Source organism: Erythrolamprus reginae, chromosome Z (assembly GCF_031021105.1).
Source record: "Erythrolamprus reginae isolate rEryReg1 chromosome Z, rEryReg1.hap1, whole genome shotgun sequence".
Taxonomy (NCBI): Eukaryota; Metazoa; Chordata; class Lepidosauria; order Squamata; family Dipsadidae; genus Erythrolamprus; species Erythrolamprus reginae.
This window is the reverse complement of record NC_091963.1, coordinates 67416194-67430712: the sequence shown is the minus strand read 5'-3', so window position 1 is coordinate 67430712 and position 14519 is coordinate 67416194. Positions and strand designations below refer to the sequence as shown.

Sequence of the window (14519 nt, the reverse complement as noted above, 5' to 3'; positions counted from 1 at the left end):
GACCGAGGGGAAGAGCCTTCTCTGTGGTGGCCTCGACCCTCTGGAAGCAGCTCCCCCTGGAGATTAGAACTGCCCCCACCCTCCTTGCCTTTCATAAACTCCTTAAAACCCACCTCTGCCGTCAGGCATGGGGGAATTGAGATATCCCCCCCCCAGGCCTATACAGTTTATGCATAGTATGTTTGTGTGTACGTTTGTTTTTAATAATGGGGTTTTTAGTGTTTTTAAATTATTAAATTTGTCGTACATTGTTTTATTGTTGCTGTGAGCCGCCCCGAGTCTACGGAGAGGGGCGGCATACAAATCTGATAAATAAATAAATAAATAAATAAATGTAACAAAATCACCAGAGAGAAAGAAGAATGCAAAAAACACCGCAATGCCCAAATTATGTCCACAATACCTGGCTGAAATAAACAAAAATATAGCCAATTTTCTACAAAAAACTCCCACATTTCTTTATTTCTGTCCATCATGTCTACCTATACTGAATGATTTAATTACTATGTCTGATAAATTCCAAACTCTAGAAGCAAGCATACCATCACACACACACAAAAATACATAGATTCCATAGAAGCACACATAGAGGCATGCATAAAAGCATGTTTCACATCTTTAGACAAAAAAAATTACAGCACGGACAAATGGAAATTCAATTGCTCAAAATCATACTGCAATACATATCCAAACAGAGAAAAATGCAAACTCATAAAACCAAATACCCTACACCACTCCACCACCACGTGTTTATATCTACCACAAGACCTCAACCAATACCCCAACCACAAAGACCTACTGACTCAACCACTGATATCTTTGATAACAAAAACGTCAGAATGAAATCCTTTTTGGTCTAGAAGAAAATGACAAGTCTGACATAGCAAAGGTACAAAACATCATCTGCATCAACCATACACAAACTGTTGTGTCCGTAATGGCTACCTTGTTTCAACTGTAAATAGTTTCTTCCTGTTTAAAGCGCTGTCTGAGCCTGAGTCAGGAAGTCGCTCCTGATTGGCTCAGACGCGGCTGCTCCTTGCTTTGGCGGGAACCGCAAAAGTATAAAAGAAGCAGTTTCTCCCAGGCAAAGCAGATCGGTACTCGCAAAAGTCACTTGCCTTGCTGAGCTGTCACTTCTCTCTCTCTGAGCTGAAATAAAGTGCCGTTCTAAATTACCTGTGTCTGGATTCACTTCACTGGCGACGACGGAAGAAAGAAACCACGCTTGCACCATGAGCAACATACAAATCGGCCGGGCTCGCGAATTCTTCGATCCCGAGAAGACTTCGTGGGATGACTACGTGGCCAACTTCGAGATCTTCCTCGAAGCTGCGGGCATACAGGACGCCGACGCCGACCGAAGAAGGGCCATTTTTCTAAACTACTGCGGCCCAGAGATCCGGAACCTCGCCCAGACTCTCACCGACCCACAGCCAGCAAGAACCGTCGCTTGGGACGTCCTACAAGCCAAGCTTGCGGGCCATTTCAAGCCCACGAAGCCAGCTATGGTTTTCCGGCACCAATTCTCGAGGATGGCCCAGACAGAGACGGAATCGATCAACCAGTTCGCAACGCGGCTTCGAACGGTGCTTGCCAAATGCAAGTTTGACAACCCGGAAGCTCGCCTCACCGATGCCCTAGTTTTCGGCATGAAAAACGCCTCAGTGAGGAACAAACTCCTCACCGAAGACGAACCAACACTACAAACCGTGATCAAATTAGCTCAAACTGCAGAGGTCGCCGACGCCGCGGCCAAAGAGCTGAAGGAAAACGAACGGCGAGAAGTCATCGCCAAGATCGACTCCGCTTTTCACCGCGCCGAGGGATCAGACGACCTCAGCCCGCCAGCCCAAAACGAGGACAACTGCCTCCTGCTGCAAGACCAGCCGAGACAGCACAGAGCTCCTCACCACACAGCCCCTTGCGCCGGCTGCCGGGGAAACCACCAGCGCCAACGATGCCGCTTCCGGGATGCCATTTGCCGCCGCTGCAACCGACGAAGCCACATCGCCGAAGCCTGCAGAGCATCGGCGCCAGAAGAAACCTTCTCCACACTGCGCCATCAACGAGGACAACACCAGGCGCCCCAGCCGCGAGAAAACCGACCTTCCCGTTTTTCAAACCGAAGGAACTACTCAGCCGCTAACCGCGACTACTCAAAAGGTAACACTAGATTTTCCGTGAATAACACGGCAACGAAAAATGGGGGCAAAATTGTAATTTCATTATTGCTTAACAGCAAACCATGCTCCATGGAACTGGACACGGGGTCTAAATACACCATCATGCCATGGGAGAAGCTCAAATTATACATGCCTAATCTATCTAAAGATGACCTGTTGCAAACCTCATTGGTGATTAGAGATTTTCAAGGGGGGGTAATCTCTGTGTTGGGCAAATTGAATGTACCGATTGTGTTTAAGGATGTTAAATGTACCCTTCCTATGGTTGTTGTTACAGGGGCTAAGCATTCTCTCCTGGGGTTAGCATGGATGGAACCTTTAGGAATTGAAATTTCTGGAGTTTGTACTATTAGCTCGAATAGCATGCCTGACTTCCTACAAGAGTTCCCCGAAGTGTTTAGCCCCACTCTGGGGACTTACAAAGGGCCCCCCATCTCATTCTCTATTGACCCAAAGATTCCGCCTATTCGACTCAAACCCCGCAGGGTACCCCTCCCGCTCCTTCCCAAACTGGATCTGCAGCTAGACAAGCTCATAAGCCAGGGCATTTTGGTTCCAGTGGAGCAGGGTCCCTGGGAGACACCCATAGTCACGCCTTTAAAACCAGATGGCTCCTTAAGAGTCTGCGCTGACTACAAATCTACTTTAAATAAGGCTCTCCAACATCACCCTTACCCCATTCCAGTTGTACAACAACTCCTGCACTCCCTGGGGGAAGGAAAAAGGTTTGCAAAGATTGACCTCGCCCAGGCTTACCAGCAGCTAACAGTCGATGAACAAACAGCAAAAGCGCAAACAATTGTAACCCACAGGGGTGCCTTTAAATGTACCAGACTGCAGTTTGGAGTGAGCATAGCCCCAGGCATATTTCAAAGTATAATGGAACGCCTATTAGCAGGCATAAAAGGGGCCATTCCCTATTTTGATGATATCTTAATTGCAGGGGAAAACCAGGAACAGCTAAACAAAAGGATAAGGGAAGTACTTAAGAGGCTGCAGGACAAAGGCCTAAGAATTAAACCAGACAAATGTGTGTGGGGGACAAACAGTGTTGAATTCCTAGGGTATAAAATTGATGGAGAAGGTATCCACCCCACAACCGAGAAACTGAGAGCCATCAGAGAAGCCCCAGAGCCACAAAATAAGACAGAATTGCAAGCTTTCCTAGGCCTTCTTAACTTCTATTCCGTTTTCTTAAAACAGAAGGCAACAGTAGCAGAGCCTCTACACCGTTTGCTCCAGAAAGAAGCCCTTTGGACATGGGGGAAAACTGAACACGAAGCCTTTATTCAAATAAAACAGCTGTTGACTTCTAAGAGTGTGGTAGTCCAGTATAGCACCTCATTACCCATCAGGCTTACGTGCGACGCCTCCCCGTACGGCGTGGGAGGGGTATTGGCTCACATCTTGCCAAATAATACAGAGGCTCCAATTGCTTTCTTCTCCAAAACAATGACAGATACCGAAAGGAACTATAGCCAGCTAGATAAGGAGGCTCTAGCTTTAGTAGCAGGGGTGAAGAAATTTCATAACTACCTTTTTGGGAGGAGTTTTGAATTGGTTACAGACCACAAGCCCTTACTGGGACTTTTAGCCCCCGACAAGCCCACACCTCCATTTATGTCCCCAAGACTAATAAGGTGGGCCCTTTTCCTCTCAGGATACCAATACGAGCTCACCCATAAAGGGGGTAAAACCATCAACCACGCAGATGGTCTCAGTAGGTGTCCTATGGCAGAATTAGTAGTAGACCCTGCCCCATCTGCAGATGTATTGATGATAGAATTAGATGACAAACCGCTAGTCACTGCAAAGGAGGTGGCTACACACACACAGCAAGACCCCCTCCTAAAACAAGTAGTAAATTGTGTACTTAAAGGTTGGCAAAATGACTCGTTAAAACCTGAATTGTGTGACTTCAAGACTAAACGTTTAGAATTGTCATAAGTAAAGGGTTGTTTGTTGTGGGGGGATAGAGTGATCATCCCTAAAACCCTAAGGGTAAAGGTACTCAAAATGTTACATGTGGGCCATCCTGGGATTGTCAGGATGAAAGGCCTAGCCAGGGGACATTTATGGTGGCCAGGTTTAGATGCAGACATTGAGAACTGGGTAGCCAAATGTGACCCATGCCAAGAGTCACAGCCAAACCCCCCCAAGACAACCCCAGCAGAGTGGGAGCAACCTACAGGACCATGGTCCAGAATTCATATCGATTTTGCAGGGCCAGTGGGGTCACAATATTTCTTAATTGTAGTCGATGCATTTTCTAAATGGGTAGAAATCATTGCAATGAGCAACATAACCACGTGTGCCACCATCAAGGTATTGAGCAGACTGTTTGCTACCCATGGTTGCCCAGATATCCTAGTGTCTGACAATGGGCCACAACTAACAGCCAGACAGTTTGAATTGTTCTTAGACAACCTAGGAGTCAGACATGCACTCATCTCAGTTTACTCACCCTGGGCTAATGGATTGGCAGAACGTTACGTTCGAGTGGCTAAGGAAGCCTTACGTAGGTCAGGCCCTGGGGATGTGCAACAAAATCTGGACCAATTTCTGTTAACCCAACACATCACCCCAAACTCGCACACGCACATAAGCCCTGCTGAGTTGCTAATGGGTAGAAAATTAAGGTCACCACTAGATAGGTTACACCCAAGGTTCTGTGAAAATAACCAAATGTATGTAAAACCTGAAAGAGAAATGTATTTGGGACAAAATGTATTTGTTAAGAATTTTGATGGGGGTGTAAACTGGAAAAAAGGAATTATTGTTAAACAAACTGCTCCAAAGACATATGTTGTAAAAATGGAGGATGGTCGAATGTGGAAGCGGCACATTGACCACATACGTAAACGCGCAGAAAATTCTCTACAACAAACCGCTAACACGGCCTCTCCCAACTCAACAGACGATAACACGCTACCCGAATTAATTAACACGCAATTGGACTTATCGGGACGAGGGGAGTCCTCCAGCGACGCCGAGCCATCGTCCTCCTCCGAAATCAGCAGCCAACAGGCCGGCGCACAAGCAAGGCCACAGCCGCGCCGGGAGAGCAACAGCGAGCCAACATCCACCGTCGAGAGTGAGGACATAACTGAACTGCGCAGGTCCGAGCGATCCTCGCGAAGACCAAGCAGATTGGACGATTTTGTCACATGGCTGTCCTAATGGATGTATCCAAACTAAGGAGGGAGGGGTGTTGTGTCCGTAATGGCTACCTTGTTTCAACTGTAAATAGTTTCTTCCTGTTTAAAGCGCTGTCTGAGCCTGAGTCAGGAAGTCGCTCCTGATTGGCTCAGACGCGGCTGCTCCTTGCTTTGGCGGGAACCGCAAAAGTATAAAAGAAGCGGTTTCTCCCAGGCAAAGCAGATCGGTACTCGCAAAAGTCACTTGCCTTGCTGAGCTGTCACTTCTCTCTCTCTGAGCTGAAATAAAGTGCCGTTCTAAATTACCTGTGTCTGGATTCACTTCACAAACCATTGCTTCTGAAGATATCATCAAAGTTTCCAGAGGTGGCCCTGAGCCCAAGTACAGCGACGGCTTGGTGGCCCCCTGATTCTGCAGAGTGCTATGCAAAAACGAGCCCACCAAACAACAAATCATCCAGACCATAAACTACATTGCCAGAAACAATACCAATTAAAATATACTTAGATCTACATCAGATCTACAGTATCTCTTCTACAATGTATCCTCTCCCTTGAACTCCGTGCAGAACTTAAGAGATGACTGGATTTTGGAGAAAAATTTTTATTCATAGATTACTGTGCTGAATGCATCAAAATCAAGAGCCACAATCCAGCCTACATCTTCCAACCCACCATCCCCCAATAAATAATCAACATCCCAGGCATCACCAACCAAGAACAGGAAAGTGCGCCCCTTACTTCCTCAATCCAGTCCATAACTAATCTCAAATACAAAACTAATGGTAAATGCAAACTAATAAATGCAAGAAGTGTTATTAACAAGAGGTCTGAATTCCTCCTGCCACTAAACACTAACACCTTTGACATTAACTTTGTCTGTGAATCATGGCTAAATTCCTCCCTCCCCAACTCCATCATCAGAACAAGAAACTACCCTGTCTTCTGGTCCGACTATGAATCCCTCAGAGGCAAAGTAGCCATATGCTACAAAAAGTCACTAAACCAAAAAAGTTACACATGATCTTACCCTCCCCGAAATGATTGTTATGATCATTTCACTTCCTACTTTGTTACAGAGCCCCAGACTATGACATCATCCATGCAAACAAATTAACCTCACTACTGATATGGGCAGTCTCCTGCCCATTGTTGTGGTTGGCTCCTTCCCCAAGGAATGTGGAGGTGGATGCAGGGGAAACATCAACATGTCATAGGACTGGTTTATTGCTGACAGAGTCAGGTAGTGCAGTTTCCTCGGACAAAGAAGGTGGGGGTGACTTGGAAGAGGGGGGGTTTGGCACACAGCCCAGGAAGCCAATCTCCATTATCTTCGGTCGATTCGGATGAGGAAGTGTTAGACCCACGCATGTGCAGAATTATGCATCGAAGAGACCAATTGAAAAAATATTACAGGAGATAAGAGAGGCCACCTCTGTTTGGGTGGGGCTCCAGTAATTAGAGCTGCTGATATAAATAGCAGTGTGTTGGCTTGGCCGTTGTGGAAGATTATCTGATCGTTATTCTTCAGGACCGTGCTTTGCTGTTTCCGGACTTTGTTTGTTGATTTTTCACGACTTGGAAACCAAAGCAGAGCAAAGTGTGTGTGTTTCGCTTCGTGGAAGAAAGAGGGCTGTGACGTTCCTTCACAGCTGCTAGCTAAGTACTTAATGACTAATTAAGGGGATTGTACAGACTACCAGGTTGTTTTGGGACGAGTGCTCTTTGCAATACAAAAAGGGTGCTTTGTTTCTTTTGAATTTTTGTGATAAAGAACATTGTTTTGAACTTTCAAGTGTGTGTGTGTGTGTGTGTGTGTGTGTGTGTGTGTGTGAAATTTGTACTCTTGAATTTTTGGGAGACTCATACCATACAGCCCGGCAGAACACCCATAACCCCTTATCTTCCTTGGTGACCTGAACCTACCTCACATTAACTGGACCCTAAATGAATGCACGATGGAACCCATCCATACAATCCTATACAACACTGTTACCAATCTGGGACTTGGCCAACTAGTAACAAACAATACAAGATTCAACAGCTGCTTAGATCTTGTATTCTGCAATAGCAAAAAGGCAATTTATGGACTTCAATTAAAAGAACCATTTTCCAATAGTGACCACAGTATGATTAATTTTAGCCTCAACTTATGCCACTCCAAGAATCCCCTTAATAATTGACACTTTAGTACAACTTTAAAAATGCCAACTATGAAATGGAAGACACTGATTTCTCAATTCTTGACTGCAAACTTTATTCTCTGGCTGTAACATTGCTGATGACCTCTACAACAGTGTTTCCAAACCGGTGTGCCGTGGCACACTGGTGTGCCGCGAGACATGGTCAGGTGTGCCGCGAAGAAATAAGCTCAGCTTCTGGTCTCGCAACTTTTTGTGAAGAGAAAAAAGTTGTGAGACCGGAAGCTGAGCTTGCTTCTTTGTGCCTTCCAAGTTTTCCAGCAGCTGCGGTGCCCCGCCCGGCTGGAGCTTCCCTGTCAGCAGGTGAGCTTTGGGGCTTGGTGGGAGGGCAGCGGCAGCGGGAGGGTGATGGCGGCAGCAGCGGCAGCGGGCAGGAGCCATGCCGTGGGGCGGTGGCAGGGTGGTCCCTCTCTCTCTCCCCCTCTCTTGCTTTCTCTTTCTCTCCCCCCTCTCCCTCTCCCTTTCTCCCAGTAGCCATGGGGCGACGTCAGGGTGATCAGCTGTGAGGCGGAGCTACGGAACAGAGGAACAGAGGCACCGACGGCGGCGGCTGGAAATGCTGGAATTGCGTGGCTGGCACTTGCCTGCTGGCTGGACCAGGACGGAGGCTCAAGCCCCACGTCCATGCCCAGCGCAACGCCAGAAATGTACGGCGTCTAGCCACCGCTGTCTGTGCCTCCGTTCTGGAGCTCCGCCTCACAGCTGATCACCCTGCCCTCGCCCCACGGCTACTGGGAGAAAGAGAGAGGGAGAGAGGGGGGAGAGAAAGAGAAAGCAAGAGAGGGAGAGAGAGAAAGAGAGAGGAAGAGATGGGGGAGAGAAAGAGAGAGAAAGATATAGCAAGAGAGGGAGAGAGAGAAAGAGAGAGAGGGGGGAGAGAAAGAGAGAGAAAGAGATAGCAAGAGAGGTAGAGAGAGGAAGAGAGGGGGGATAGAAAGAGAGAGAAAGAGATAGCAAGAGAGGGAGAGAGAGAAGGAGAGAGGGAGAGAGGGGGGAGAGAAAGAGATAGCAAGAGAGGGAGAGAGAGAGAGGGAGAGAGGGGGGAGAGAGAAAGAGATAGCAAGAGAGGGAGAACGAGAAAGAGAGAGGGAGAGAGGGGGGAGAGAAAGAAGGAGAGAGAGGGGGGAGAGAAAGAGAGAAAGCAAAAGAGAGAGAGAGAAAGAGAGATAGCGAGAGAGAGGGAGAGAGAGGGGGGAGAGAAAGAGAGAAAGCAAAAGAGAGAGAGAGAAAGAGAGATAGCAAGAGAGAGAAAGAGAGAGGGAGAGAGAGGGGGAAGAGAGAAAGAGAGAAAGACAGCAAGAGAGAGGGAGAAAGGGGGGAAGGAGGGTGAGGAAAAGACAAAGAGAGGGAAGGAGGGCAAAAAAGAGAGGAAGGAAGGGAGAAACAAAGAGATGGAGAGAGAGGGGAAAGAAAGAGGAGGGAAGGGGGAGAGAGAAAGAGGGAGAGAGAAAAATAGAGCGAAAGGGAGGAAGAGAGATATTTTTTGTCCAAACTTTTTTTTACACACACACACACCTCGCTCAATGTTCCCCAGGATTTTGTAAATGTGAATAATGTGCCGCGGCTCAAAAAAGGTTGGGAAACACTGCTCTACAACATACTCTTCTTAAAGTCAAAAGAATGATCAGACTAATAACCGCCATAAGCAAGAAAAACAACCTATCCATCTCAATAAGAAAACTACAATGCAAAAAAACAAATCTCTCTGGTGGAAAAACAAAAAGGCCATGTAGCCAATTTCAAAATCTGCTACAAAAACATATGCCACCAAATAAAGGCAGAATGCTTCAACTATCACAGCAAAAAAGAGGAAAAACTCCTGTGCACCATATCCAACTGTGCCTTCTACAACTTTGTAAATAACAAACTCAAGGACTCAAGACTCATCCCACCACTCAAAGGACCCAACAACAAAGAATGCTACAATGAATCAATCAAAGCTAACCTCTTCAACACATTCTTTGGCTCAGTCTTTGTAAACAGCAATGGTTCATCCCCAAAATTCATTAATCACACCTCAAACACTCACAATGACTTAACACAAATAGACTTCACAAAAGACAATGTTGAAAAAGCACTATGTGACCTTAAACCTTCTCTATCAATTGGGGCTGATGGTCTATGTGCATACTTCTTAAAAAAGCATTCCACAGCTATAGCCGAACAAAGCATAATCCTTAAAAAATCATTCAGGACCACCTCACTACCAAAGCTAAGGTCACTAGCAACGGTCATCCCCATCTTCAGAAAGGGAGATCCCAGTCTAGTTGAATACTACAGACCAATCTTTCTATGCTGCGTAATGTGCAAAGTCATGGAATCAATCATAAACCAGGAAAGCAATCCACCTAGAAACTAACAACAACTTTGTAACAAACAATTTGATTTCTGAAAAAAATATCTTGCAACCCCTAAAAAAATAAGCTGCAACTCCTTCAATGCAAGAACATATGGACTACACATCTTGATCAGGGCAAATCAATAGGTGCAATTTACATTGACTTCTGTAAACCCTTTGACTCAATGGTTCATGACAAACTACTTCTAAAATTGAAATTCTATGGCATTTTGGGATCCCCATGTGGCTGGATAACTGCATTCCTATCAAACAGACAGCAAGTTGTCAAAATAGGGAGCACCATATCTAATCCTGTTCCAGTTAAGACCGGTTTACCCCAAGGCAGTGTACTAGGACCAACACTCTTCATACTCTATATAAATGATCTTTGCGATCAATTACAAGCAACTGCATTCTCTTTGCTGATGATGTAAAATGTAGTAAGATATAAGATGTTGTGCTCAATGGTACTGTATCTACATGGAAGGATGTATGCAGTGGAGTATCCCACGGCTCTGTTTTAGGCCCAATACTCTTCAACATCTTCATCAATGACTTGGACGAGGGGATAGATGGAGAAGTTATCAAATTTGCAGATGATACCAAACTGGCAGGAATAGCCAACACTCCAGGAGATAGGCGTAAAATACTGAAGGATTCTTGACAAACTTGAACAATGGGTGCTATCTAACAAAATGAAATTCAATGGTGGAAAAAGTAAGATTCTACATTTAGACAAGAAAAACAAAACACACAGGTACAGTATATGTGGTACATTGCTCAATAGTAATAACTGTGAGTGGGAACACTGAGTCCTAGTGGACAACCATTTAAATATGAGCCAGCAGTGTCCAGCAGCTGCCAAAAAAGCCAACACAGTTCTAGGCTGCATTAACAGAGGGATAGAATCAAGGTCACATGAAGTGTTAATACCACTTTATAAGGCCTTGGTAAGACCACACTTGGAATATTGCACAGTGCAGAGAAAAAGTGCAGAAAAGAGTAACAAAGATGATTAGTGGACTGGAGGCTAAAACATATGAAGAATTGTTGCAGTAACTAGGGATGCCTAATTTAATGAAAAGAAAAACCAAGGGAGACATGATAGCAGCATTCCAATAGAAACACAGAAGATTGACAGCAGAAAAAGACCTGATGGTCCATCTAGTCTGCCCTTATACTATTTCCTGTATTTTATCTTAGGATGGATATATGTTTATCCCAGGCATGTTTAAATTCAGTTACTGTGGATTTACCAACCACCTCTGCTGGAATTTTGTTCCAAGCATCTACTACTCACCCCTCACCCCTCCAAAAGCTTCCTACGCCACCCCAAATTGCTCCCAAAATCACCTTTCTAAAAGCTTCCTACGCCGCCCCAAATCGCTCCCAAAATCACCCCTCCAAAAGCTTCCTACGCCACCCCAAATCGCTTCCAAAGTCTTCCAAAATCACCTCTCCTTTCAAAATGCCTCATTTCTCCTTGCTGCCTTTCTTCACTCCATTTGCCTTCATTAGGACCTCAGCTTGAGGGGGCATAGGAAGTGTTTGAAAGGGTGATTTTTGGAGTGATTTGGGGCAACGTGGGAAGCGTTTGAAGGGGTGATTTTGGAGTGATTTGGGGTGGCGTAGGAAGGTTTTGGAGGGGTGATTTTAGGAGTGATTTGGGGTAATATAGGAAGCTTTTGGAGGGGTGATTTTTGGAGTGGTTTGGGGCGGTGTAGGAAGGTTTTGGAGGGGTTATTTTGGGAGCGATTTGGGGCGGCATAGGAAGCTTTTGGAGAAGTGATTTTGGAGGCAATTTGGGGGTGGCATAGGAAACATCTGAAGGGGTGATTTTGGGAACAATTTGGGGCGGCGTAAGAATCCTTTGGAGGGGTGATTTTAGGAGTGGTTTGGGGCGGTGTAGGAAGGTTTTAGAGGGGTGACTTTGGGAGCACTTTGGGGTGGCATAGGAAGCTTTTGGAGAAGTGTTTTTGGGAGCGATTTTGGGCAGTGTAGGAAGCATCTGGAGGGGTGATTTTGGGAGCAATTTGGGGCAATGTTAACCTTCGTTAGGATCTCCATTCCTCACTTCTCCTCACTGTCTGTCTCCACTCTATTAGCCTTCACTTTGTCCGCCCGCCACTTTTTTTTAAGCCTTAAAGTTTGGATTTTTCTAATTGGTTTGCATGCATTATTTTTTTTTACATTGATTCCTATGGGAAACATTGTTTCATCTTACGAACTTTTCTACTTATGAACCTCCTCATGGAATGAATTAAGTTCATAAGATGAGATATCATTGTATTTTGTTGCGAGAAGTGGAGTGAAGGACTCTTCTTGTGAAATAATTCTGTACACTCTCGATTGTATTAATGTCTGATATGCAATGCGGGTTCCATACAGGTGAACTGTATTCTTAAATTGGTCTGAAAAATGTTTTGTAAGCTCTGGTTTTCAGTTCAATGTTACTAGAGAAGAAGCTACATAAGATTAGATTGACAACTCTTACTGTTCTTTTGGCAATGTTGTTACAGTGGGCTCTTGGGCTCTAGCACTTAGGTCATTGGATATGAGTACTCCAAGATCTTTGACAGAGTGAGGGTCATCTACAAGTTCATTTCCTCTAACTATATATTTAGTATTTACCTCATGCTTGTCAGGAGCAATGAAATTTAGCTGTCCATTTGAATCAAACAGTATAGAGAATGCAAGTTCAAGCACCTCCTGAAAAGACACAATAATAATAAAGTAAAAAGAAAGACTATAGTATTTCCTAGTCTCAATTCACACCTATATATTTGTGTGTTTTGTGTGCATTTTTTTAAAAAACATGTATTTTCAAACGATAATGTCTAAATAGCAAATAGTTATTATAATTGTACATCTGATGCTCAATATAACATTAAAAATGGATACCAAGCTAATGTTAAAAATGAATTTTTGAACATAGTAACAAATTCTAAAATGAAAAGAAAAAGGGAAAAAGGAAAAAAGAAACAATCTAAAAACAATGTTTTCTGACTTCCTATTAGTTCCCCAACAACTTGTACTATTCATTAATATAAATTTTAAAAATCCTGCTCTAAATTTTTATATTTGCCTTGCTGCATAATATGTATACATGGAAGCCATTCTTTCTTGAGTTTAGTCAAATTTCTATTTTGTATGCACATTTTTGCAATTCTGCATTCTCCAATTTTAAATTTCCAATCATATACAACTAATACCCATTTTCATATAATTTTGAGTCGTTCAATTCTGCCTTTCTTCTTCAACATTGAAAATATCACATTTGAGGAATTGAGTAAGTTCTGTGTTTTCCCTATGTAGAATCTTTTTGCTATACAAGTAGAAATCTAACTGAAATATTAAATTGTGAAACTCATGTCATGCACTTGTACATGCAGAGTAAAAAAGGAATAAAAATGTTTGTGTGTGTAAATTTCTGTGTGAGGAAATTTATGGCCTACAGATAAAATTATACTTCAGGAAGCACTTTTGTTTTCTCCAAAACAATGTATTTAATGAATTTTTGATCTCTTTTAAAAATTTAAAACATTCTCAAATGAAAAAGAAAACAATGAGTACAAGCAAATGTACAATCTTCTTTTTTGTAGAGTTCTCTTATATATCTAGAAGAATTTCATGGCATATCCCTTCTTACAATGGCAATAAAAAGATGATGGATATGAATTCCTATTGAAAACTCTATACCTAGATAATTATTATTTTTAAAATGAACAAGAGACATAGCAAGAACCATATTGTCATCATAGTACACAAAAGAGGAGTTCAGAAACATGACTCTTCTACTTTCTCATCAATAGCAATTTTCTGATGGGTCCTTCTAGCATGGTGTTCATCTGACTGATCTATCTGTGCTTGCTATATCTATCATTTTATTTATAAAACTCTTTTTCAATTATTCTCTATATTAGTCAAAAATCTCCAGTGTCACATTGTATTTAGGTGTTCAGAACATTTCTATCCTAACTTTTAAGTTGAGGAGAATTCAATCATTCAGCCCAAGCATGGGTTCTAACTTATCTTGCTGCCAAGTTGCTTCCTCCTGTGCCATGTGGCCGTGCAGTGCCAAAAAATAAATCCCCCCCCCAAAAAAGCCAAAAACAAAATGGTGACACATGCGCAAGGCCAGAAACTTAGCTTCTGCATATGCTCAGAAAAAAAATATAAAGTAAAAAAACATTATTTTCTTTTAAAGATGGCAGCGCCCATGGACCAGCACTGACTGAATCAGTTCTGTGACATCGTTGTGACATTACCAGCAGGTCACTACTGTTCAGGCAAACCGGCCCAAACCCATTTTTGATTCAGTCTCTGACCATCTTTATGGCCCCTGGAGAGTTTTGTCTTTTTTCCCCTGAATGTGCACAACTTCATAAATTACTCTCTGTCCAACATTAGTCTTGAAGCTGAAAGATGTTCTGTACGTGTGCAGATTGTCTGTGATGACATCTCGGATGATGGGTGGAGCCTCCCACCACTGCTACTAGTTCACCCAAATTGGAGCAAACTGGTAGCAACCCACCACTGTCTGCGACTCAATGAATCATCATTTCATATTTAATTAGCTAAACAGAGAAAGGAATGACCATAGGTGGGCAAAAAAGCAGCAAAATGATCTCTGACT

General features: G+C 43.7%; 1 protein-coding gene across 4 annotated transcripts in view; it reads right to left on the bottom strand.

Annotated features, from left to right (window-relative positions):
- ELMO1 (engulfment and cell motility 1) overlaps window positions 1-14519 on the bottom strand; it is a 606322-nt gene that overhangs the window by 3302 nt on the left and 588501 nt on the right. For 3 of the 4 annotated variants that reach the window (XM_070726295.1, XM_070726294.1, XM_070726297.1), the window contains one exon: window positions 12515-12592. The exons of the other annotated variant lie outside the window; for it this stretch is intronic. In XM_070726295.1, coding sequence (XP_070582396.1) covers window positions 12515-12592 — 78 coding nt within the window. The remainder of the gene's footprint in view (window positions 1-12514; window positions 12593-14519) is intronic. 4 annotated transcript variants of the gene reach the window in all.